The sequence below is a fragment of the Lupinus angustifolius genome, chromosome LG16 (assembly GCF_001865875.1).
Source record: "Lupinus angustifolius cultivar Tanjil chromosome LG16, LupAngTanjil_v1.0, whole genome shotgun sequence".
NCBI classification, from domain to species: domain Eukaryota; kingdom Viridiplantae; phylum Streptophyta; class Magnoliopsida; order Fabales; family Fabaceae; genus Lupinus; species Lupinus angustifolius.
Window position 1 is genome coordinate 17,173,747 of NC_032024.1, and position 18,310 is coordinate 17,192,056.

General features: G+C 35.7%; 1 protein-coding gene across 2 annotated transcripts in view; it reads left to right on the plus strand.

The window, feature by feature from the left end:
• LOC109329610 overlaps positions 1-18,310 on the plus strand; it is a 51,470-nt gene that overhangs the window by 14,357 nt on the left and 18,803 nt on the right. Inside the window, exons 17-37 of one of the 2 annotated variants that reach the window (XM_019563305.1) lie at positions 1,252-1,319; positions 2,763-2,883; positions 2,966-3,187; positions 3,293-3,520; positions 5,074-5,183; positions 6,010-6,106; positions 6,708-6,806; positions 6,904-7,044; positions 7,370-7,438; positions 8,652-9,131; positions 9,221-9,541; positions 9,686-9,817; positions 9,922-10,035; positions 10,289-10,473; positions 10,579-10,687; positions 10,760-10,903; positions 11,587-11,862; positions 12,297-12,971; positions 13,736-13,936; positions 17,241-17,344; positions 17,736-18,031. In XM_019563305.1, coding sequence (XP_019418850.1) covers positions 1,252-1,319; positions 2,763-2,883; positions 2,966-3,187; positions 3,293-3,520; positions 5,074-5,183; positions 6,010-6,106; positions 6,708-6,806; positions 6,904-7,044; positions 7,370-7,438; positions 8,652-9,131; positions 9,221-9,541; positions 9,686-9,817; positions 9,922-10,035; positions 10,289-10,473; positions 10,579-10,687; positions 10,760-10,903; positions 11,587-11,862; positions 12,297-12,971; positions 13,736-13,936; positions 17,241-17,344; positions 17,736-18,031 — 4,192 coding nt within the window. Of the gene's footprint in view, positions 1-1,251; positions 1,320-2,762; positions 2,884-2,965; positions 3,188-3,292; positions 3,521-4,204; positions 4,348-4,429; positions 4,652-4,756; positions 4,985-5,073; positions 5,184-6,009; positions 6,107-6,707; positions 6,807-6,903; positions 7,045-7,369; positions 7,439-8,651; positions 9,132-9,220; positions 9,542-9,685; positions 9,818-9,921; positions 10,036-10,288; positions 10,474-10,578; positions 10,688-10,759; positions 10,904-11,586; positions 11,863-12,296; positions 12,972-13,735; positions 13,937-17,240; positions 17,345-17,735; positions 18,032-18,310 lie in introns of those variants that run through there. The other variant, XM_019563304.1, reaches the window with a different exon arrangement.

Consider the following 18,310-nt stretch of genomic DNA (forward strand, 5'->3'; position numbering starts at 1 on the left):
TAGTGGCATAGGTTACTTTACTACTGTACAGTCCACTGGCTGCTGCTTCAAACATCAGGTCACAGTGCGTCCTTGCTGGTGAGTGTTGGTAGTGGTCTCCTGATGCCGATAGGTGGGCTGGCTGCTGAATTTTTATTGTTGGCTGTGGGAGCCCATTTCAACAACAACAACAACCAAGTCTTAGTTCCACTAACCCATTGCAGTGTGGGAAGTTATTCATATGCAAATTGGGCTGGTTGCCGTGTAGATTGGAAATCGACCTCTGGCTGATGTTGTTCACTTGTTCCTTGGATGTATTTTGATCTGCGTAAGAAACAAGAGCCAGTAGCCAGGTCAAGTTTAGAGTCTATCCATAAATTACTTGAGCTTATTGTGAATTGTTATGGACCGTGTATCATCTGTGGATGAGATTGTTTTCAATAGTTTGCTTCCTATGATGTTTTGGTGGGATGCATACAACTGTATGTATTGGATGGCTTGAGAAATATAAGCTGATTATATATGAGGAGTACAGGGACTACAGAGAGAGATGGGGGGTGTGAAAGGTGAGAGGTCAAGATTGTAATTAACTTGCCTCACTGGCTGGATACCTTCCCAATACTGGAGTTGAATGTGAAGGGATAAAAAGCACGCAATTGCTGCTTCAAAGCTTTCCTTCTTTCAACTGACACATAAACTATCTCCCTCCTCTATAGCGAGCTAAACCATTCCTAATCTACTGCAGTATTAGTTTGTTTGCTGGCACATGTAGCAGAGGCATTCTCCACTCCAGCAGTAGTAGTTGTCACCTGCCTTGATCTCCGAGGTGCGATATATATTTGTTGGGCTACTCCACTTAGTGCTAATTGGTTTTTAGATGGAAGCTCGTCATCTGTTCTGACCGACATTTGTGAAGGGTTGTTGGGAATTAATGCCAATTAAGTTTGTGATGGAATCCAAGAAAGATTTGCTTCTCTTACCCTCTCACAATAGAAGTTCCTCCCACTAGATATGCCCACTATATATATATATATAACACCATTTCAAAGTTTGTGGAGTTGCAAAATTGAAAGATATTACCATCATGGTTAAGAGATAAAATTCATTTTTAATAGTGAAATAGACTAATTTTATAAAGTAAGATACTTGTTGTCTTACATTTGATGCATGGGCTACATATCTTTCATGGGCTAGCAATGACTGAGTAGCAACAAGCTGTAGCTTAATATTTTTATAGGCTAACTTTCTTTTAACTGTTAAATGCAAGGGCAGCTCAAGTTTGAGAAAGTGACTCGTAGAGCACAGGAGCAATTTCAGATGGTTTTAGAGGAGCAAAGCAGGTTATCATTTAGTTTTTTCCTTCTTTAATCTGTTTGCTTTCTCCGTATTAATGTTTTCTGTTGCTTTAAATTTCTTTTGGGTCTTAATAATGGATAACTTTGTAGTATTCATCAATCGAGCAATGTTTTCTGCTTTAAATATTGGGTATTTCAGTGCGATGTGGCAAGGTAAACTTTTTCGTATGGAGGATTAAATAATTTGGGAGAGGCTTAAGTGTTGTGACATTGCACTCTTTGTGGGATTTTGTGGTTTTAAAATGGCGGGAAAGGAACATCCTGTCCCCATCTTGGAGGTGTTTCCTCATCTGTTGTGGTGGGATGCAATTATCCCATCTTAAGCACATGGTCTTTTTAAAGGAATCAGTCTTTCGAAATTGCCAAGAGTATGGTAGCTATCCTACACTGACTAGTATTTAGGACTACTCTTTATTCGTCTGCTTTCTCTCTCTCTGGTTACTCTATCTTTGTTGAGGATTCCTTATCCTCCAAACTTTTGTTCTAACTTCTACTTTTTTATCCCAAAAAATGCCGCTAGTAATTATTCATCTGTTAATTGTGTTCAGCACTGAAAATCTCTTTCTTTTCTTTTATCATGTTTCAAATTACCACCATTGTTGGCACAAATATAAATTATATGGTATTTTAGTACATTGTTTGTTCCTTCCCGTCTACTTCGTACATGTTGGAAATAATAATCTTGGAAACGTCAAAGTTAATTTAACTTAGGGAATAGTAAGAGTGAAATATAATATAGAAAATGAGGAGGGATCCACTTACTCCAAAAGTAAGTTTTTTAAACTTACTCCTCATCCTAGCCATCAATTCTATGGACATCTAATGGTTTAGATCTACTCACTAATTCAAACCATTGGATTTCCCTATAATTGATGACTAGGATGAGGAGTAAGTTTACAAAACTTACTCTTGGAGTAAGTGGATCCCTCCCCATAGAAAATAGTAGAAGTCAGTAATTATATTGCTTGTGAATGAAAGTGTATGTTCTTTGGTCTTTGTATATAAATACCAAATATATTGAGTGCCCACCCACTCATAAGCAATCACAAAACTACCTTGAAACCGTCCTATAGTTTCTTAGCCCATCTCAAAGTTGATGTCAAAACAAGCTTGGACCTACCTCCGCTAAAAAATAATTCTCGCGGTTCTGCATTCTGTTTTAACAAAACCTTCAAGTCTCAACGTTCTCTTGTTTGCTCCTCTAAATATTTATGGCAGGGATGAACCATCAACAAACAAGGTCATTAGTCTCAAAGTCCTCTTGTGAGATAAAAGTACTTTCATGTTGTAGTGGTGTCATGGGATAGGCAGTTTCCATTATTTTTGCTAGGATGAGTTTGGTATTGCACAGCTTTTTTTGTTGTTTGCTGTTAAGCTGAATAGGCATATAATGATCATTTATATATTTCTGTTTCTGTGATTTTTCAGATTTGCTTTTGACATTGATCTTGATGCACCAAAAGTTATAGTTCCTCTAAGAACTAGTGGTTCATACAGATGCGATAGTCATTTTCTTTTGGATTTTGGTCATTTTACAATACACACTGCGGTATGGTTCATAAGATATGGGGTTCTGAGTTGTGTTTGACCTGTGGCTTGGCCTTTTCTTAAATGACTTGGTGTTCTCACAGGAAACTCAGTATGATGAGCAGAGGCAGAATCTTTATTCTCGGTTTTACATAGCTGGACGAGATATTGCTGCCTTTTTTACAGACTGTGGCTCTGATTTTGGGAGATGCAGTTTAGTGAAACCAAATTATGATAGTCAAATGATTAACTCGCCCATTGCTGAGATAGTTGAAAATGTATATTCTCTCATTGATAGGTGTGGAATGGCGGTACTTGTTAATCAGGTTCGTTTGTTAGGTATCCTTGTAAAAAATGTTCTGTAATTTTATGGATGATATTTTAGAGAGCACAATTTGTTCTAACCTTGTTTCTGACTCTGTATAATCAAGATTAAAATACCTCATCCAAGGTACCCATCCACTCGTATTTCCATTCAAGTGCCAAACCTCAGCATTCACTTTTCATCAGAGAGATATTTCAGAATCATGGAACTGCTCAACATTTTGTACAAGACTATGGAAACCTATAGTCTGTCTACAGCTGATAGTTTTGAAGCTAAACTTACTGCTAGGAGTCCTTCAGATCTCGCCACTGATGGTAGAATCCTTGTTTGGAAGGTATTGTCCCAAATCTTTGTAAAAGTTGCTGTTACTTCTGAGGTAATGATTTGTTTAACTCCAAAATTTTAATAGTGCTCATTTTACAGGGTATTGGCAACTCTGTTGCTACATGGCATCCTTGTTTCTTGGTCCTTTCTGGATCTTATCTTTACTAGGATGAGGAGTAAGTTTACAAAACTTACTCTTGGAGTAAGTGGATCCCTCCCCATAGAAAATAGTAGAAGTCAGTAATTATATTGCTTGTGAATGAAAGTGTATGTTCTTTGGTCTTTGTATATAAATACCAAATATATTGAGTGCCCACCCACTCATAAGCAATCACAAAACTACCTTGAAACCGTCCTATAGTTTCTTAGCCCATCTCAAAGTTGATGTCAAAACAAGCTTGGACCTACCTCCGCTAAAAAATAATTCTCGCGGTTCTGCATTCTGTTTTAACAAAACCTTCAAGTCTCAACGTTCTCTTGTTTGCTCCTCTAAATATTTATGGCAGGGATGAACCATCAACAAACAAGGTCATTAGTCTCAAAGTCCTCTTGTGAGATAAAAGTACTTTCATGTTGTAGTGGTGTCATGGGATAGGCAGTTTCCATTATTTTTGCTAGGATGAGTTTGGTATTGCACAGCTTTTTTTGTTGTTTGCTGTTAAGCTGAATAGGCATATAATGATCATTTATATATTTCTGTTTCTGTGATTTTTCAGATTTGCTTTTGACATTGATCTTGATGCACCAAAAGTTATAGTTCCTCTAAGAACTAGTGGTTCATACAGATGCGATAGTCATTTTCTTTTGGATTTTGGTCATTTTACAATACACACTGCGGTATGGTTCATAAGATATGGGGTTCTGAGTTGTGTTTGACCTGTGGCTTGGCCTTTTCTTAAATGACTTGGTGTTCTCACAGGAAACTCAGTATGATGAGCAGAGGCAGAATCTTTATTCTCGGTTTTACATAGCTGGACGAGATATTGCTGCCTTTTTTACAGACTGTGGCTCTGATTTTGGGAGATGCAGTTTAGTGAAACCAAATTATGATAGTCAAATGATTAACTCGCCCATTGCTGAGATAGTTGAAAATGTATATTCTCTCATTGATAGGTGTGGAATGGCGGTACTTGTTAATCAGGTTCGTTTGTTAGGTATCCTTGTAAAAAATGTTCTGTAATTTTATGGATGATATTTTAGAGAGCACAATTTGTTCTAACCTTGTTTCTGACTCTGTATAATCAAGATTAAAATACCTCATCCAAGGTACCCATCCACTCGTATTTCCATTCAAGTGCCAAACCTCAGCATTCACTTTTCATCAGAGAGATATTTCAGAATCATGGAACTGCTCAACATTTTGTACAAGACTATGGAAACCTATAGTCTGTCTACAGCTGATAGTTTTGAAGCTAAACTTACTGCTAGGAGTCCTTCAGATCTCGCCACTGATGGTAGAATCCTTGTTTGGAAGGTATTGTCCCAAATCTTTGTAAAAGTTGCTGTTACTTCTGAGGTAATGATTTGTTTAACTCCAAAATTTTAATAGTGCTCATTTTACAGGGTATTGGCAACTCTGTTGCTACATGGCATCCTTGTTTCTTGGTCCTTTCTGGATCTTATCTTTACATCTTTGAATCTGCAAATTCTCAGAGTTATCAGCGATACCTAAGGTTTTATACATCATCGTCCATTTTGTTTCTTGGACCTCAATGGAATGTTTTTATTGAGAAAAAAACATTTATTTATGACAGAAAATAACATTATATGGACAATAAAATATTCTCTAAATAGAAAAAAGATAAAACGACAAAGTATGAAAACAATAAAGAATGTGGCAAGGCTTCCCAGTTTGCATGCAAGTCAGAAATGTTGTATCGCTTAAAACTGGCATGATCAGAAAAACAAAAATAAGCACAAACATATTCTTATATATAAAGTTCAGGGATAAATAGGCACCATTAAAGATATGGATATTCTTCTCCAAGCAAATTCACTAGAATTGTATAAACTGCATGCTGTCATAAGATTGGCTCCACTTAATTTTTTAACTAAAGCTCGTGTGCACACCTAATGCCCATTAATGATCACAAAATGATTTTTTAATGGAAAAGTAGCTGCCTTATTATCCTAGGAAGAGTAGTCCACTGTTTTTGAGAAACATAACTAGCACAGAACATAAACAGAGGAAAAAATGGCAGGGGATATCTGTGAGATTGATTTCCATATAATTGATGGAAGAATTAACTTTCAAACCACTCTAATGAACACTATCTATGCTCTTAATTACCCTATGTGAAAGAGAATAATATTTTAGAGGACAATATTATGAATAGCTAGTCTCTAGGTCAGTAGTCTTGTAGCAAATCTTTCAACCTCCTTTTTTATAAGACAAAATTAACCACTTTATAGTTGTATGTTTTTGCTGTTTACATAGGCTTTTAGATAGATTGTTTTATCTAAGTTTAAAGTTTGTTATTTATTCCTTGCACTCTGCAGCATGGCTGGTAGACAAGTCCTTGATGTTCCCCCCTCAAGTATTGGTGGTTCCTCATTTTGCATTGCCGTAAGTGTCAGGGGATTGGACATTCAGAAGGTAAGCTAAATATGTTTTATGTTAATCTCGAAAGATGCATGATGTTTTCTTTAAAAAAATAACCATTGTATTCTACTCTGTTCATTATGGAATATGGTATATTTTCAATTGTTCACATATTCAGAGGATACTTTATTCCTCATTCTTGTACTTTTCTTGCCTTTTCTAAAATATTTTTTCTATTAATCTTTTAACCTGCCTTTATCACATTTCCACTTTGGGCAAGCAGACTCACTTGACTTGTTTTCTTCGTGCCTTGTAGTAGATGTATTTTTGTGCTGAGGCTGTGGGGTCATACTTCTTTTCTATTGTTATGAACACAAATCTATATTTCAGAGCAAATCTTATACTCTTCTCTTCTACTAAATTCTATTTAGAAAATAAATTGTTAACTTTCCTTATGATAAGGTGGCACAATAATAGTTGTTTGGATTTTTTACGCCTTGATCCCTTCCATCAGTTTTTGAATGTGTGGGTGGGTACAATCAATAATATTCTGTTCAGCTGCTAAAAACATGTTATGATTGATAGATTATGAATGCCTATGTTTGTTGTTAACTTGCACACCTTTCCTTTTTTTTCAAAATGAATTTCGTTGCAGTCTCTAGAATCTTCTAGCACCTGGATTTTAGACTTTCGAGAAGAAGATGAGAAGGCCAGCTGGCTTAAAGGCCTTATACAAGCTACATATCAAGCTTCTGTATGGGGTCCTTAATCTGATTTTTCTTATGATTTTAGTTTCTGAAAATTATTATTTGGTCAATCCTTTTTTAATAAACTATACATGCTGCATGTAGGCTCCCCCATCAGTTAATGTGCTAAGTGACAGAGAGGGTGCTGCTGCTTCCTACAGTGTTCTTACTACTACAAATCCAAAAGCAGCTGACATTGTTATAAGTGGGGCAGTGGTGGAAACTAAGCTGTTTATATATGGAAAGGTTAGAACCATTTCTTTTAAGGCTTTGTATGGCCCATGCATGAGGAACGAGTCGTATTTAATGTACAGAGACTGTATATTGTCTTCAACTCTCCATGCACGTTTTCATTCTGGCATATCTTTTCACTTGACATTTCTTCATGTCACTATTCCCAAATAGTGCCTTCAGGTGGCTTAGAGTCTCTTGCATAACATTCGTGTTTTCTGGTAGCATCCAATATTTCTCCTGTTCTTCCTATCATTTGTTTGCTTGGGTTCCACTTGTTAATGATCATATGTGTTTGCGCAAAATCCTCAGAAAGATATCTGGTTTAATGTTTATGCAGGTTGGAGATACCATTGTTGGGAAACAGGATGAGTCTCTTATTCTTGAGGTTGTTGCAGATGGAGGAAAGGTTTGAGCATATAGGATTCTACATTCATTTTGTGTTGACATAGACAATCTTGAAAATTGCATTATTGCTCAATTGGTTTCTTTTTCCAACAGTCATGTTAAGGACAATTATCATTATTTACAGGAATGTGGAGAAGCATCCCTATTTTATTGTCTTTAAATGTTTGTGTGGGTAATAGTTCTCTTGAGCTAATAATTATAATAATCTCTTTTAAGTTCTATTGAACAAGTAGTACATATTATGGACAAAAAAGGATTTCAACTAAAAGTAAGTTATCGTTTTTGCATATTTTGGATGTAAATGTAAATCCAATGGTATTTCCTTCCTTTTTATTTACAGCTTCATTTGATGTTATTGTATTGCAAATTATCAATAATACAAATTGTTAATGTCCTATATTGTTGGTTATTAATCAGTCACCACAACAACAAAATGAAATCCTTTTGCCTCTAAGGGGAGTTGAGTACATGAACCAAACAGTTCCCATTGTGTTTTTATCTAGAACATGTTATTTAGCTCGAAGTCCTTTCTAGTGGTTTAACATAGATTTCCATGTCCAATTCATCTTAAGTGTGACTCTACCATTTTCCTTAATAGGTGCCACTTTTGCTTTCCATACAATATTTTCATTCTTGATCTTATTTTTTATTGTATGCCTACTCATCTTGGTCACACTTATCTTATGCTCTTCTCCGCACTTTCATTGTCCTCCATTCGGTAGCATAAAATGTTGCATCTCCTAATCAACTTTCTTTTTAAGATTACTAACAAATTAATACTGAGAGAGATGCAGAAATACTTGTAAACTTGATATGATAGGAAAAGGCTGCCGCTGTAAAATGTTAGTGCTGGGGAAGATGGATTGTCGGCCATGGATAAAGGGATTGATACAAAAGGCCGGCCTAGAGCACGAGGCTCCCACCTAGGGGTCGGTAGATTATGCAGCCTTACCCAAGCAAGCCAAGAGAATATTTTCTGGAAATGGATTGATACCAACCAAGAACTATTTTAAACTAACTTGATTACTAAAAAACTGATTGAAAACATATTCCTGGGAGAAATAACAGTATAATATAAGTTTATCTGTTCGTCAAGTTATATAGATATTTTGCCTGCAAAAATACGGAAATTGAATAGTAAATTTGGTATTTGACTACTGTTGTAACTTTGGCCAGATTACCAATGCAATTGTTTTTGCTGTTTTGTTTCACAGGTGAATGTCATTCTTGCAGATGGTGACTTGACAGTGAAGATGAAATTGCATTCTTTGAAAATTAAGGATGAACTGCTGGGTTGTCTATCTGGGGCTCCACGTTATCTAGCTGTTTCAGTCTTGAAGAATGAAACTGTGTCTTCTTCCCCTGGCTCATTTGATTCCCATGGGAAGGATGCAACACTTGAATTTCCTGAGGATGATGATAGCTTTATGGATGCATTATCTGAATTCATTTCCCAAGCAGATGGGGGAAATCATGTACATGATATGGATTTGGATCAGCAAGGATTGTTGGGGATTTCTACTGATTTTGAGTCTCTTGAAAACTTAATTCATGAAAAGGAAATTGATACTGGAAAGAGCACTCCTCATGAGATATATTATGAAGCTGAGGGAAGTGATCATTCAAATTTTGTATCTGTTTCCTTCTCAACAAGGAGTTCAGGCTCACCTGACTACGACGGTATAGACACACAGGTAATAACTTGATTGTTATCAGAGTTTCTGGTGTGCTCTTATGAGTTATGAAACAATTCTCTATTTACATTTCTGATGTTAATCTTCAGATGTCTATTCGTATGTCCAAACTGGAATTTTTCTGTAACCGGCCCACTATTGTTGCTTTAATAAGTTTTGGCTTGGATATAAGTTCTGGAAACAATGTGACAAGTCATACAGACATTGCGGCAACTTCTCTGGAGGGATCTTTGGTGAAGAAGGAAAAGACCGATGAAAAGGGCCGTGTTAAAGGATTGTTAGGGTTTGGTAAAGAGCGTGTAATCTTTTATTTAAACATGAATGTGGATAGTGTAACTATTTTTCTTAACAAGGAAGATGATTCTCAACTTGCTACATTGATACAAGAAAGTTTCATTATGGATCTTAAGGTAATGACATGATTTCTTTTAGCTGGTCTAAAGATTTCCTTTCTTTTTCATTTAAATTTTCTATTGTACCGAAAGCATCAGCGCTTTCTATTATTACCTGTCATTTGTTTATAAACTCTGAAATTAGTTATTTATTTTATCAAGGTTCACCCGAGTTCTCTTTCTATTGATGGAACGTTAGGCAATTTTAGACTCTGTGACACATCCCTTGGAACAGACCAATGCTGGGATTGGCTTTGTGACCTGCGTAATCCTGGTGTTGATTCTCTTATAAAGGTGTGATTTCCTTTGCAATGAACCAACCTTTTATAGACTACTTGTGTATTTTTTATTCATTTCTGTTTTTTGCATTAACATTACTGTCTAATTTTCCTTTTCAGTTCAAATTTATTTCTTATGGTGCTGAAGACGATGACTATGAAGGATATGACTACAGCTTGCAAGGTCATCTCTCAGCTGTTCGCATTGTTTTCCTTTATAGATTTGTGCAAGAGGTTTGTTCAAAAATTCAGTATATTTGGATTCAATAATTAAAATTGTTACTTTTCAGTTTTGTATGTTAAAACCTTTTGGGCTTGAGATTCAGTTTCTTGCACTGTTTTATATAATAATAAAATTTAAATTGGCCTGGTCCATGGGTTCATAAAGCCTTTGACTATACTGGTAGTTTTTTTACATGATACTGTATCTCTTGAACTAGCATTCAATTGACTTATTATCATCTTTGGTGATGCTTTACTTCTCTAGATAACGGTGTACTTCATGGAACTTGCCTCTCCTCATACTGAAGAAGCAATCAAACTTGTTGATAAAGTTGGAGGATTTGAATGGTTGATTCAGAAATATGAAATAGATGGTGCAACTGCACTCAAGCTGGACCTTGCACTTGACACTCCAATTATCGTTGTTCCAAGGAATTCAATCAGCAAAGAGTTAGTGCTATAATGCTGTCATTTGGTTTTATATCTAGAGTTGAATTTGCATGGGTTTTATATCTAACGATCTGAAAAACACTCGATCTCATTGCTTTCTTGCAGTTTTATACAACTTGATTTGGGAAAGCTACACATTAAAAATGAATTCAGCTGGCATGGATCTCGTGAAGATGATCCTTCGGCTGTGCATATTGACCTTCTTCATGCTCAGGTACACATTTTTTGTCAACAGGCTATCACAATTAAAATCATTAGCCTTTTTCTGACTGCAATTAAATTGCAGATTCTAGGTATTAACATGTCCGTTGGAATTGATGGTTGTCTTGGAAAATCAATGGTACGGGAAGGTCAAGGATTTGATATATTTGTTCGTCGAAGCTTGAGAGATGTATTCCGGAAAGTCCCAACATTTTCTCTTGAAGTGAAGGTAACTACAAACCCCATTTGACTAGGTTTCTACTCTTCAAAATATGCAAAAATGTGCTATTTCTTTAGGACTCTATCTGAACTAATAACCATTGTGAAAATTCAAATTTTAACCTCATTTTTCCATTAAGTGAACAGAAGTTCTACAATGGAATGAAGTGCATCTCTGTAGATTTCTGGTTAAAGTCATTTGCCATGGAAATAAATAGAATTTATTTAAGGTTAGTAATTGGTTAAAATGTTGACGAAAATTCTGCCAATAGGAATCCCTGATAGAAACCATTTAGTGAACTCTTTGATGATTGTGAAAACAATTTTGCTCTAAATCATGTATTGGAACAACATTTTCCCTTGATGCTATGTGCATTCTGCTCTGCTAATGGCACCACAGAACAACATAGACAGGGCTCTGCCGCTGCACTTCTTTTGGACCAAAGCCCCTGAAATTAATTAAAGGAAGGGGCTTCATGCTCTGAGGACAGTCTCATGGTTTGTGAGTCTCCCAAACAGAATATCCAAGAATGATCGCGAAACAAGAACCACCCCAAAGGAGGTTCACATCAAAAATCTTGTGAATCTCCAACTCCACAACAGTTTCATCATTTCATGTCTGAAGTAGATTTCATGTATTTCACACCACAAAATACACCACATTCTTAGCTAATTTTATGATCTCTTGTGCAGTTGGATTCATTGCATGGTATAATGTCTGATAAAGAATATCAGGTGATTTTGGATTGTACATACATGAACTTAGCAGAAGAACCAAGGCTTCCTGCTAGCTTCCGTGGAGGGAAATCGGATTCCAAAGATACTATTAAGCTTCTGGTTGATAAGGTTAACATGAACAGTCAACTTCTGCTGTCACAAACAGTTACCATAATAGCTGTTGTGGTGAACAATGCCCTACTGGAGCTTTGTAATGGCCCTGATGGGGAGTCACCATTGGCGCATATTGCTGTGAGTATTTAATTTATAAGCAGATTACTCAGATATAGTGTTTTAAATTGCGGTTGTGGTTACTGGGATTGCGATTATTGTGGCTATTGCGATGCGGATTGTAGCCGTTGTGGTGTGCATTATTTTTTAATTAAAAAAATAAATTTGAATTCAATGCGGTCTGATTCGACCTGATACAGCCCAAATGCGGATGTGGCCACATCATTATGATTCAGTGTCACACTGCAATTGCGGTGTGATGCAGTTGCGTGGTCACCGTAGCTGTAATATTGTGGCCACATCACGTGATGCAGCCGGCAATTTAAATCACTGCTCATATATCTAGGTATACAGTTTTTTTGCATGACATTTCCTATGTCCGGATATTATTTTATAACCAAATAATGTAAATATCTTCCTTATCTTTCATTCCCATTTTATCACTATTTTTGCAGCTGGAAGGTCTTTGGGTTTCATATCGTATGACTTCTTTATCAGAGAGAGACCTGTTCGTAACTATTCCGAAATTTTCCATATTAGATGTCCGCCCCGATACGAAACCTGAAATGCGTCTAATGCTTGGATCATCTTCTGATGCTTCCAAACATACAGTTACTGGAAAAGTTCCTTTTCCATTTAACCCGGCTAGCTTTAGGAGGACATCCAGTGAAGCTAGAGTTGAAATTGACATGCCAATTTCAACAATGTTCTTGATGGACTACAGGTGGAGGATGTCATCCCAATCATTTGTGATTCGTGTGCAGCAACCTCGGGTCCTTGTTGTGCCAGATTTCCTTCTTGCTGTGGCTGAGTTTTTTGTGCCTTCTCTAGGAGCGCTAACTGGAAGAGAGGAAATGATGGATCCAAAGAACGATCCTATTAGCAGAAATAGTAGCATAATGCTAATGGAATCAGTTTACAAGCAGACAGAAGATGTGGTTCACCTCTCCCCATCAAAACAGTTAGTAGCAGATTGTGTAGGCATTGATGAATATACATATGATGGTTGTGGAAAGACTATTTATTTATCTGTTGAAACTGATGCAAAGGAAGTCCGGAGCACAAGGTTTAGACCAATTATAGTCATTGGACACAGCAAGAGATTGCGATTTATTAATGTAAAAATTGAGGTAATATGTTTCCTGTCAATCTGTAAGTTATTTTTCATATTTCCTGCTTTTATTTGAGAGAGAAATTCCTTATTATCGTATGTACCTGACTAATACGGTGATAGTTTATCAAGTGTTCTTGTTTTGAACTTAATGAAAATTTATTCTTATACTGTCCAGTTGCCATATCATTGTAGAGCAGGTAGTTTATAATATATGATGAATGTTTGTGTTTCTTCAAAATTTGCAACTATTTGTTTTTATGTAATAATAATTACAAGGGAGTTGACTTCTAATTTATAGAAGAAGTTTGAGCTGAGCCAGGGCAGGAGGTTAATCCTCTTAACTAACCTCTTAACAATACAAACTAACTAGTCTCTAATACTATTTTTGTTGAATATTTCCATAATTTTAGTAGTGTTTAGGAGACCGAGGCTTGGGTTTTTTAAGTATCCATCTTTATCCTTAGATATGTTGGTGGGTGAGGATTTTATATTTGTATGAGTAACCTTGTCTGTGCATACCCTGGCAAATATGCAGGGAAATTTGATAGCATTATGGTATTAGTGAATAATTTTGTTGTCTCTTCCATTTTTATTTTTTGTTACTGTATTAAGGATAATGTCCTGTTCTCCCCTTAATTTCTACTGATATTTTGCTCTCTTCGATAATATCTTTGCTTTCATTAAATTCAGAAAGAATTATGCAAAAAAGCATTTATCACTCTATTTCCCCCCAGATTAGGTGCATGCTAGAAACTTACATCTTTGTTATTTATTTATCAGAATGGTTCACTATTAAGAAAGTATACGTACCTGAGTTATGATAGCAGCTACTCAATCTCTATTGAAGATGGTGTTGACATTGTGTTGCATGACAAATTTCCATCTGCTGACGAGGAAAGTCTTATGAATCAAACATCTTGCACTTCTGTATATTCTGAAAGTGAAGCGAGTGGAACTGAAAGTTTTAGCTTTGAAACCCAGGTAGATTTTCCAAGAATAACATGCTTAAATATTTTAACTTACATGCTAAAGAGATTACATGCCTTTTTTTAAAACTATTACCATTATCTTAATGGGATACACTTATCTTAACATCCTCTTCTCACTAAAATATTTTCTTGTAATTGCATAACTAGTGCACTGGTCTAAGTAGTGGTCTGCACATAGCACTTCACAAACTAGAGTGGTTATATTTTGTGCAGTGCTTTCTGTTGTGTGACAAAAGTAGAAAGCGAAAACAAAAACGCTCTTCCTTATTTTTATTGAAGAACTTTAGTAAAGGGAGGAGAGTAGAACTCAGGTTGGCATTTAATTCAACTCAAAAAAATACAGTACCAAAATTCTTGAAAACATTCAAAATTGAAAGCTGTCTGGTATTATTGAATGTTTGGTTATCATGTTCTAACTTTTCCATCTGCATCAAACTGATTGAATTGTTAAGATTCATCTCAAAACCAATTGGCAATGAGAGAAGTACCTTGTTGTGCCAGATTTCCTTCTTGCTGTGGCTGAGTTTTTTGTGCCTTCTCTAGGAGCGCTAACTGGAAGAGAGGAAATGATGGATCCAAAGAACGATCCTATTAGCAGAAATAGTAGCATAATGCTAATGGAATCAGTTTACAAGCAGACAGAAGATGTGGTTCACCTCTCCCCATCAAAACAGTTAGTAGCAGATTGTGTAGGCATTGATGAATATACATATGATGGTTGTGGAAAGACTATTTATTTATCTGTTGAAACTGATGCAAAGGAAGTCCGGAGCACAAGGTTTAGACCAATTATAGTCATTGGACACAGCAAGAGATTGCGATTTATTAATGTAAAAATTGAGGTAATATGTTTCCTGTCAATCTGTAAGTTATTTTTCATATTTCCTGCTTTTATTTGAGAGAGAAATTCCTTATTATCGTATGTACCTGACTAATACGGTGATAGTTTATCAAGTGTTCTTGTTTTGAACTTAATGAAAATTTATTCTTATACTGTCCAGTTGCCATATCATTGTAGAGCAGGTAGTTTATAATATATGATGAATGTTTGTGTTTCTTCAAAATTTGCAACTATTTGTTTTTATGTAATAATAATTACAAGGGAGTTGACTTCTAATTTATAGAAGAAGTTTGAGCTGAGCCAGGGCAGGAGGTTAATCCTCTTAACTAACCTCTTAACAATACAAACTAACTAGTCTCTAATACTATTTTTGTTGAATATTTCCATAATTTTAGTAGTGTTTAGGAGACCGAGGCTTGGGTTTTTTAAGTATCCATCTTTATCCTTAGATATGTTGGTGGGTGAGGATTTTATATTTGTATGAGTAACCTTGTCTGTGCATACCCTGGCAAATATGCAGGGAAATTTGATAGCATTATGGTATTAGTGAATAATTTTGTTGTCTCTTCCATTTTTATTTTTTGTTACTGTATTAAGGATAATGTCCTGTTCTCCCCTTAATTTCTACTGATATTTTGCTCTCTTCGATAATATCTTTGCTTTCATTAAATTCAGAAAGAATTATGCAAAAAAGCATTTATCACTCTATTTCCCCCCAGATTAGGTGCATGCTAGAAACTTACATCTTTGTTATTTATTTATCAGAATGGTTCACTATTAAGAAAGTATACGTACCTGAGTTATGATAGCAGCTACTCAATCTCTATTGAAGATGGTGTTGACATTGTGTTGCATGACAAATTTCCATCTGCTGACGAGGAAAGTCTTATGAATCAAACATCTTGCACTTCTGTATATTCTGAAAGTGAAGCGAGTGGAACTGAAAGTTTTAGCTTTGAAACCCAGGTAGATTTTCCAAGAATAACATGCTTAAATATTTTAACTTACATGCTAAAGAGATTACATGCCTTTTTTTAAAACTATTACCATTATCTTAATGGGATACACTTATCTTAACATCCTCTTCTCACTAAAATATTTTCTTGTAATTGCATAACTAGTGCACTGGTCTAAGTAGTGGTCTGCACATAGCACTTCACAAACTAGAGTGGTTATATTTTGTGCAGTGCTTTCTGTTGTGTGACAAAAGTAGAAAGCGAAAACAAAAACGCTCTTCCTTATTTTTATTGAAGAACTTTAGTAAAGGGAGGAGAGTAGAACTCAGGTTGGCATTTAATTCAACTCAAAAAAATACAGTACCAAAATTCTTGAAAACATTCAAAATTGAAAGCTGTCTGGTATTATTGAATGTTTGGTTATCATGTTCTAACTTTTCCATCTGCATCAAACTGATTGAATTGTTAAGATTCATCTCAAAACCAATTGGCAATGAGAGAAGTAGCTCAACATGTATTTAACCACATTGAGGGAATGAGACAGACGGTATGAGACTTACTTCCCAACATGCCCCCTCTACAGAAGCTTGTCGGACCAGGCAATGTGTTACCTTTGATCCATGACGAATGGACATCTTTCGGCCTATGACAACCAAAGTGAAATTAGGCTTTGGTTCTGATACGATGTTAAGGTTTCATCTCAAAATCAATTGCATTTAGTAATGCAGAGAGTATCCCAACATATATTTAACCACACCCGAGAGAATGAGGCATGTGATGTGGGACTTACTTCCCATAATGAACAATTTCCCATGCTGGATTTCTTTAACAAGTTACAATGCAATGCCACAATAAGATGGTCCAGCATGTTTTATCGATTTAGTATATGCCTTTTGTCATTATATAGGTCCTGTATGGCCAAGTGCTTTAGAGTTCAATTTCCACCCAGATTCCACTAAAGAAAAAAGTTGAATTTCAGCAAATAGGAAAGTGGATCTTTGCCCATGCAAATAGCCTTTGTGTGAGGGGACGTTAGAGATGTGATTATGTCATTCTTGTGCTCCACCTGATAGTTTAATGGAAGAGTGTGTTCATGACAAATTGATAAACCATGTGTTGTTGGTAATGTGAAATCTAGCAAGGTCTTACTCCACTATATGTGTTGTTGGTAATGTGAATAATATAGAAAAGGAGTAGAGCCTGTAGAGGCATTGATTCGATGCAGATGTTAACATTAAAGAAGTTGAAGGTGAGATCGGGGCAGTAAGCACAAAGCAGCTGCAGCCAGAACAAAATAAGGCATGCAACCAAACACTTAATAAACTGAACTTCGGAATGACAATCAGTGTTGGAAGAAAAGAAGAACTTTAAATATTATTCTAGATTTACTTCATGGCAAAAATTACCACAACCTGACTTGGTTGCATCTTTCATTTTCTGCTATTTATTCTTTTCCTTTGGCGGTCTTCTGTCTGATGGCTTTTGTACTTTGGTGTTAGGTTGTTTCTTCAGAGCTCACCTTCTATGATGGTTCTAAGTCCTTTTTGGATGATTCGTCCTATGGGGAGAAGCTTATTCGTGCAAAGTTGGACATGAGCTTCATGTAAGATATTTTTTGAGACAGCATTAAATTTCTGTTGGAAAATTATGGTTTAGGAATCCTTGCTAGAAATATTTTCAGTTTAAAAACAATTGGCTAAAGTTGTTAATTATGTCATTATAGGGATAACCCATTTGATCAATAACACTCTTTGGGCACTGTGAACCACTTGTTTAACTAACTGTTCCTCTATTGGAGTTATTTTTGCTAAGATTTTCCCAAATATAACTCCCCAGTTTTCTTTCTTTCAAAACCCTCAATGTCAGCTCAATAGAGCAACCTACTGTTCAATTTCTATTCTTTTCCTTGATACAATCTTTTTTATTAAAAAAATGGAAATATTTTCCTACACAAATATTTGAAATGTAATACTTTCTTCTATCAATTTGAGTAGGTATGCCTCCAAGGAAAAGGACACTTGGATTAGAGCTCTGGTGAAGGATTTTACTCTTGAGGCTGGTTCTGGTCTTACCATTCTAGATCCAGTGGATATATCAGGGGGGTATACTTCTGTGAAGGACAGAACAAATATTTCTTTGCTATCAACAGACATCTGTATTCATCTTTCACTTAGTGCTGTTTCCCTTATACTCAATCTGCAAAGTCAGGCATCTGCTGCATTAAATTTCGGAAATGCAACTCCCCTTGTTCCATGCACCAACTTTGATCGAGTTTGGGTTTCTGGAAAAGGTTTCACCCAAACTAATTTAAATGGCCTGATCACAATTTTCTTACATTTATCATTCTATATTTCAATTTGTTAACTTGCACGTTGTATGCTGCTAGGGATTGTAAAAATACCCGACACATGGATACCCGTAAAAAAGTACCCACAATATTAGCTTATGGGTGGGAATGGGTTTTATGATACCCATCCTGTGGGTATCTGTATATTTATAAATTTAATTTTTATTTAATTTTTAAACATATTATAGTTTATTATTATTATTTTAAGATTATATATTATCT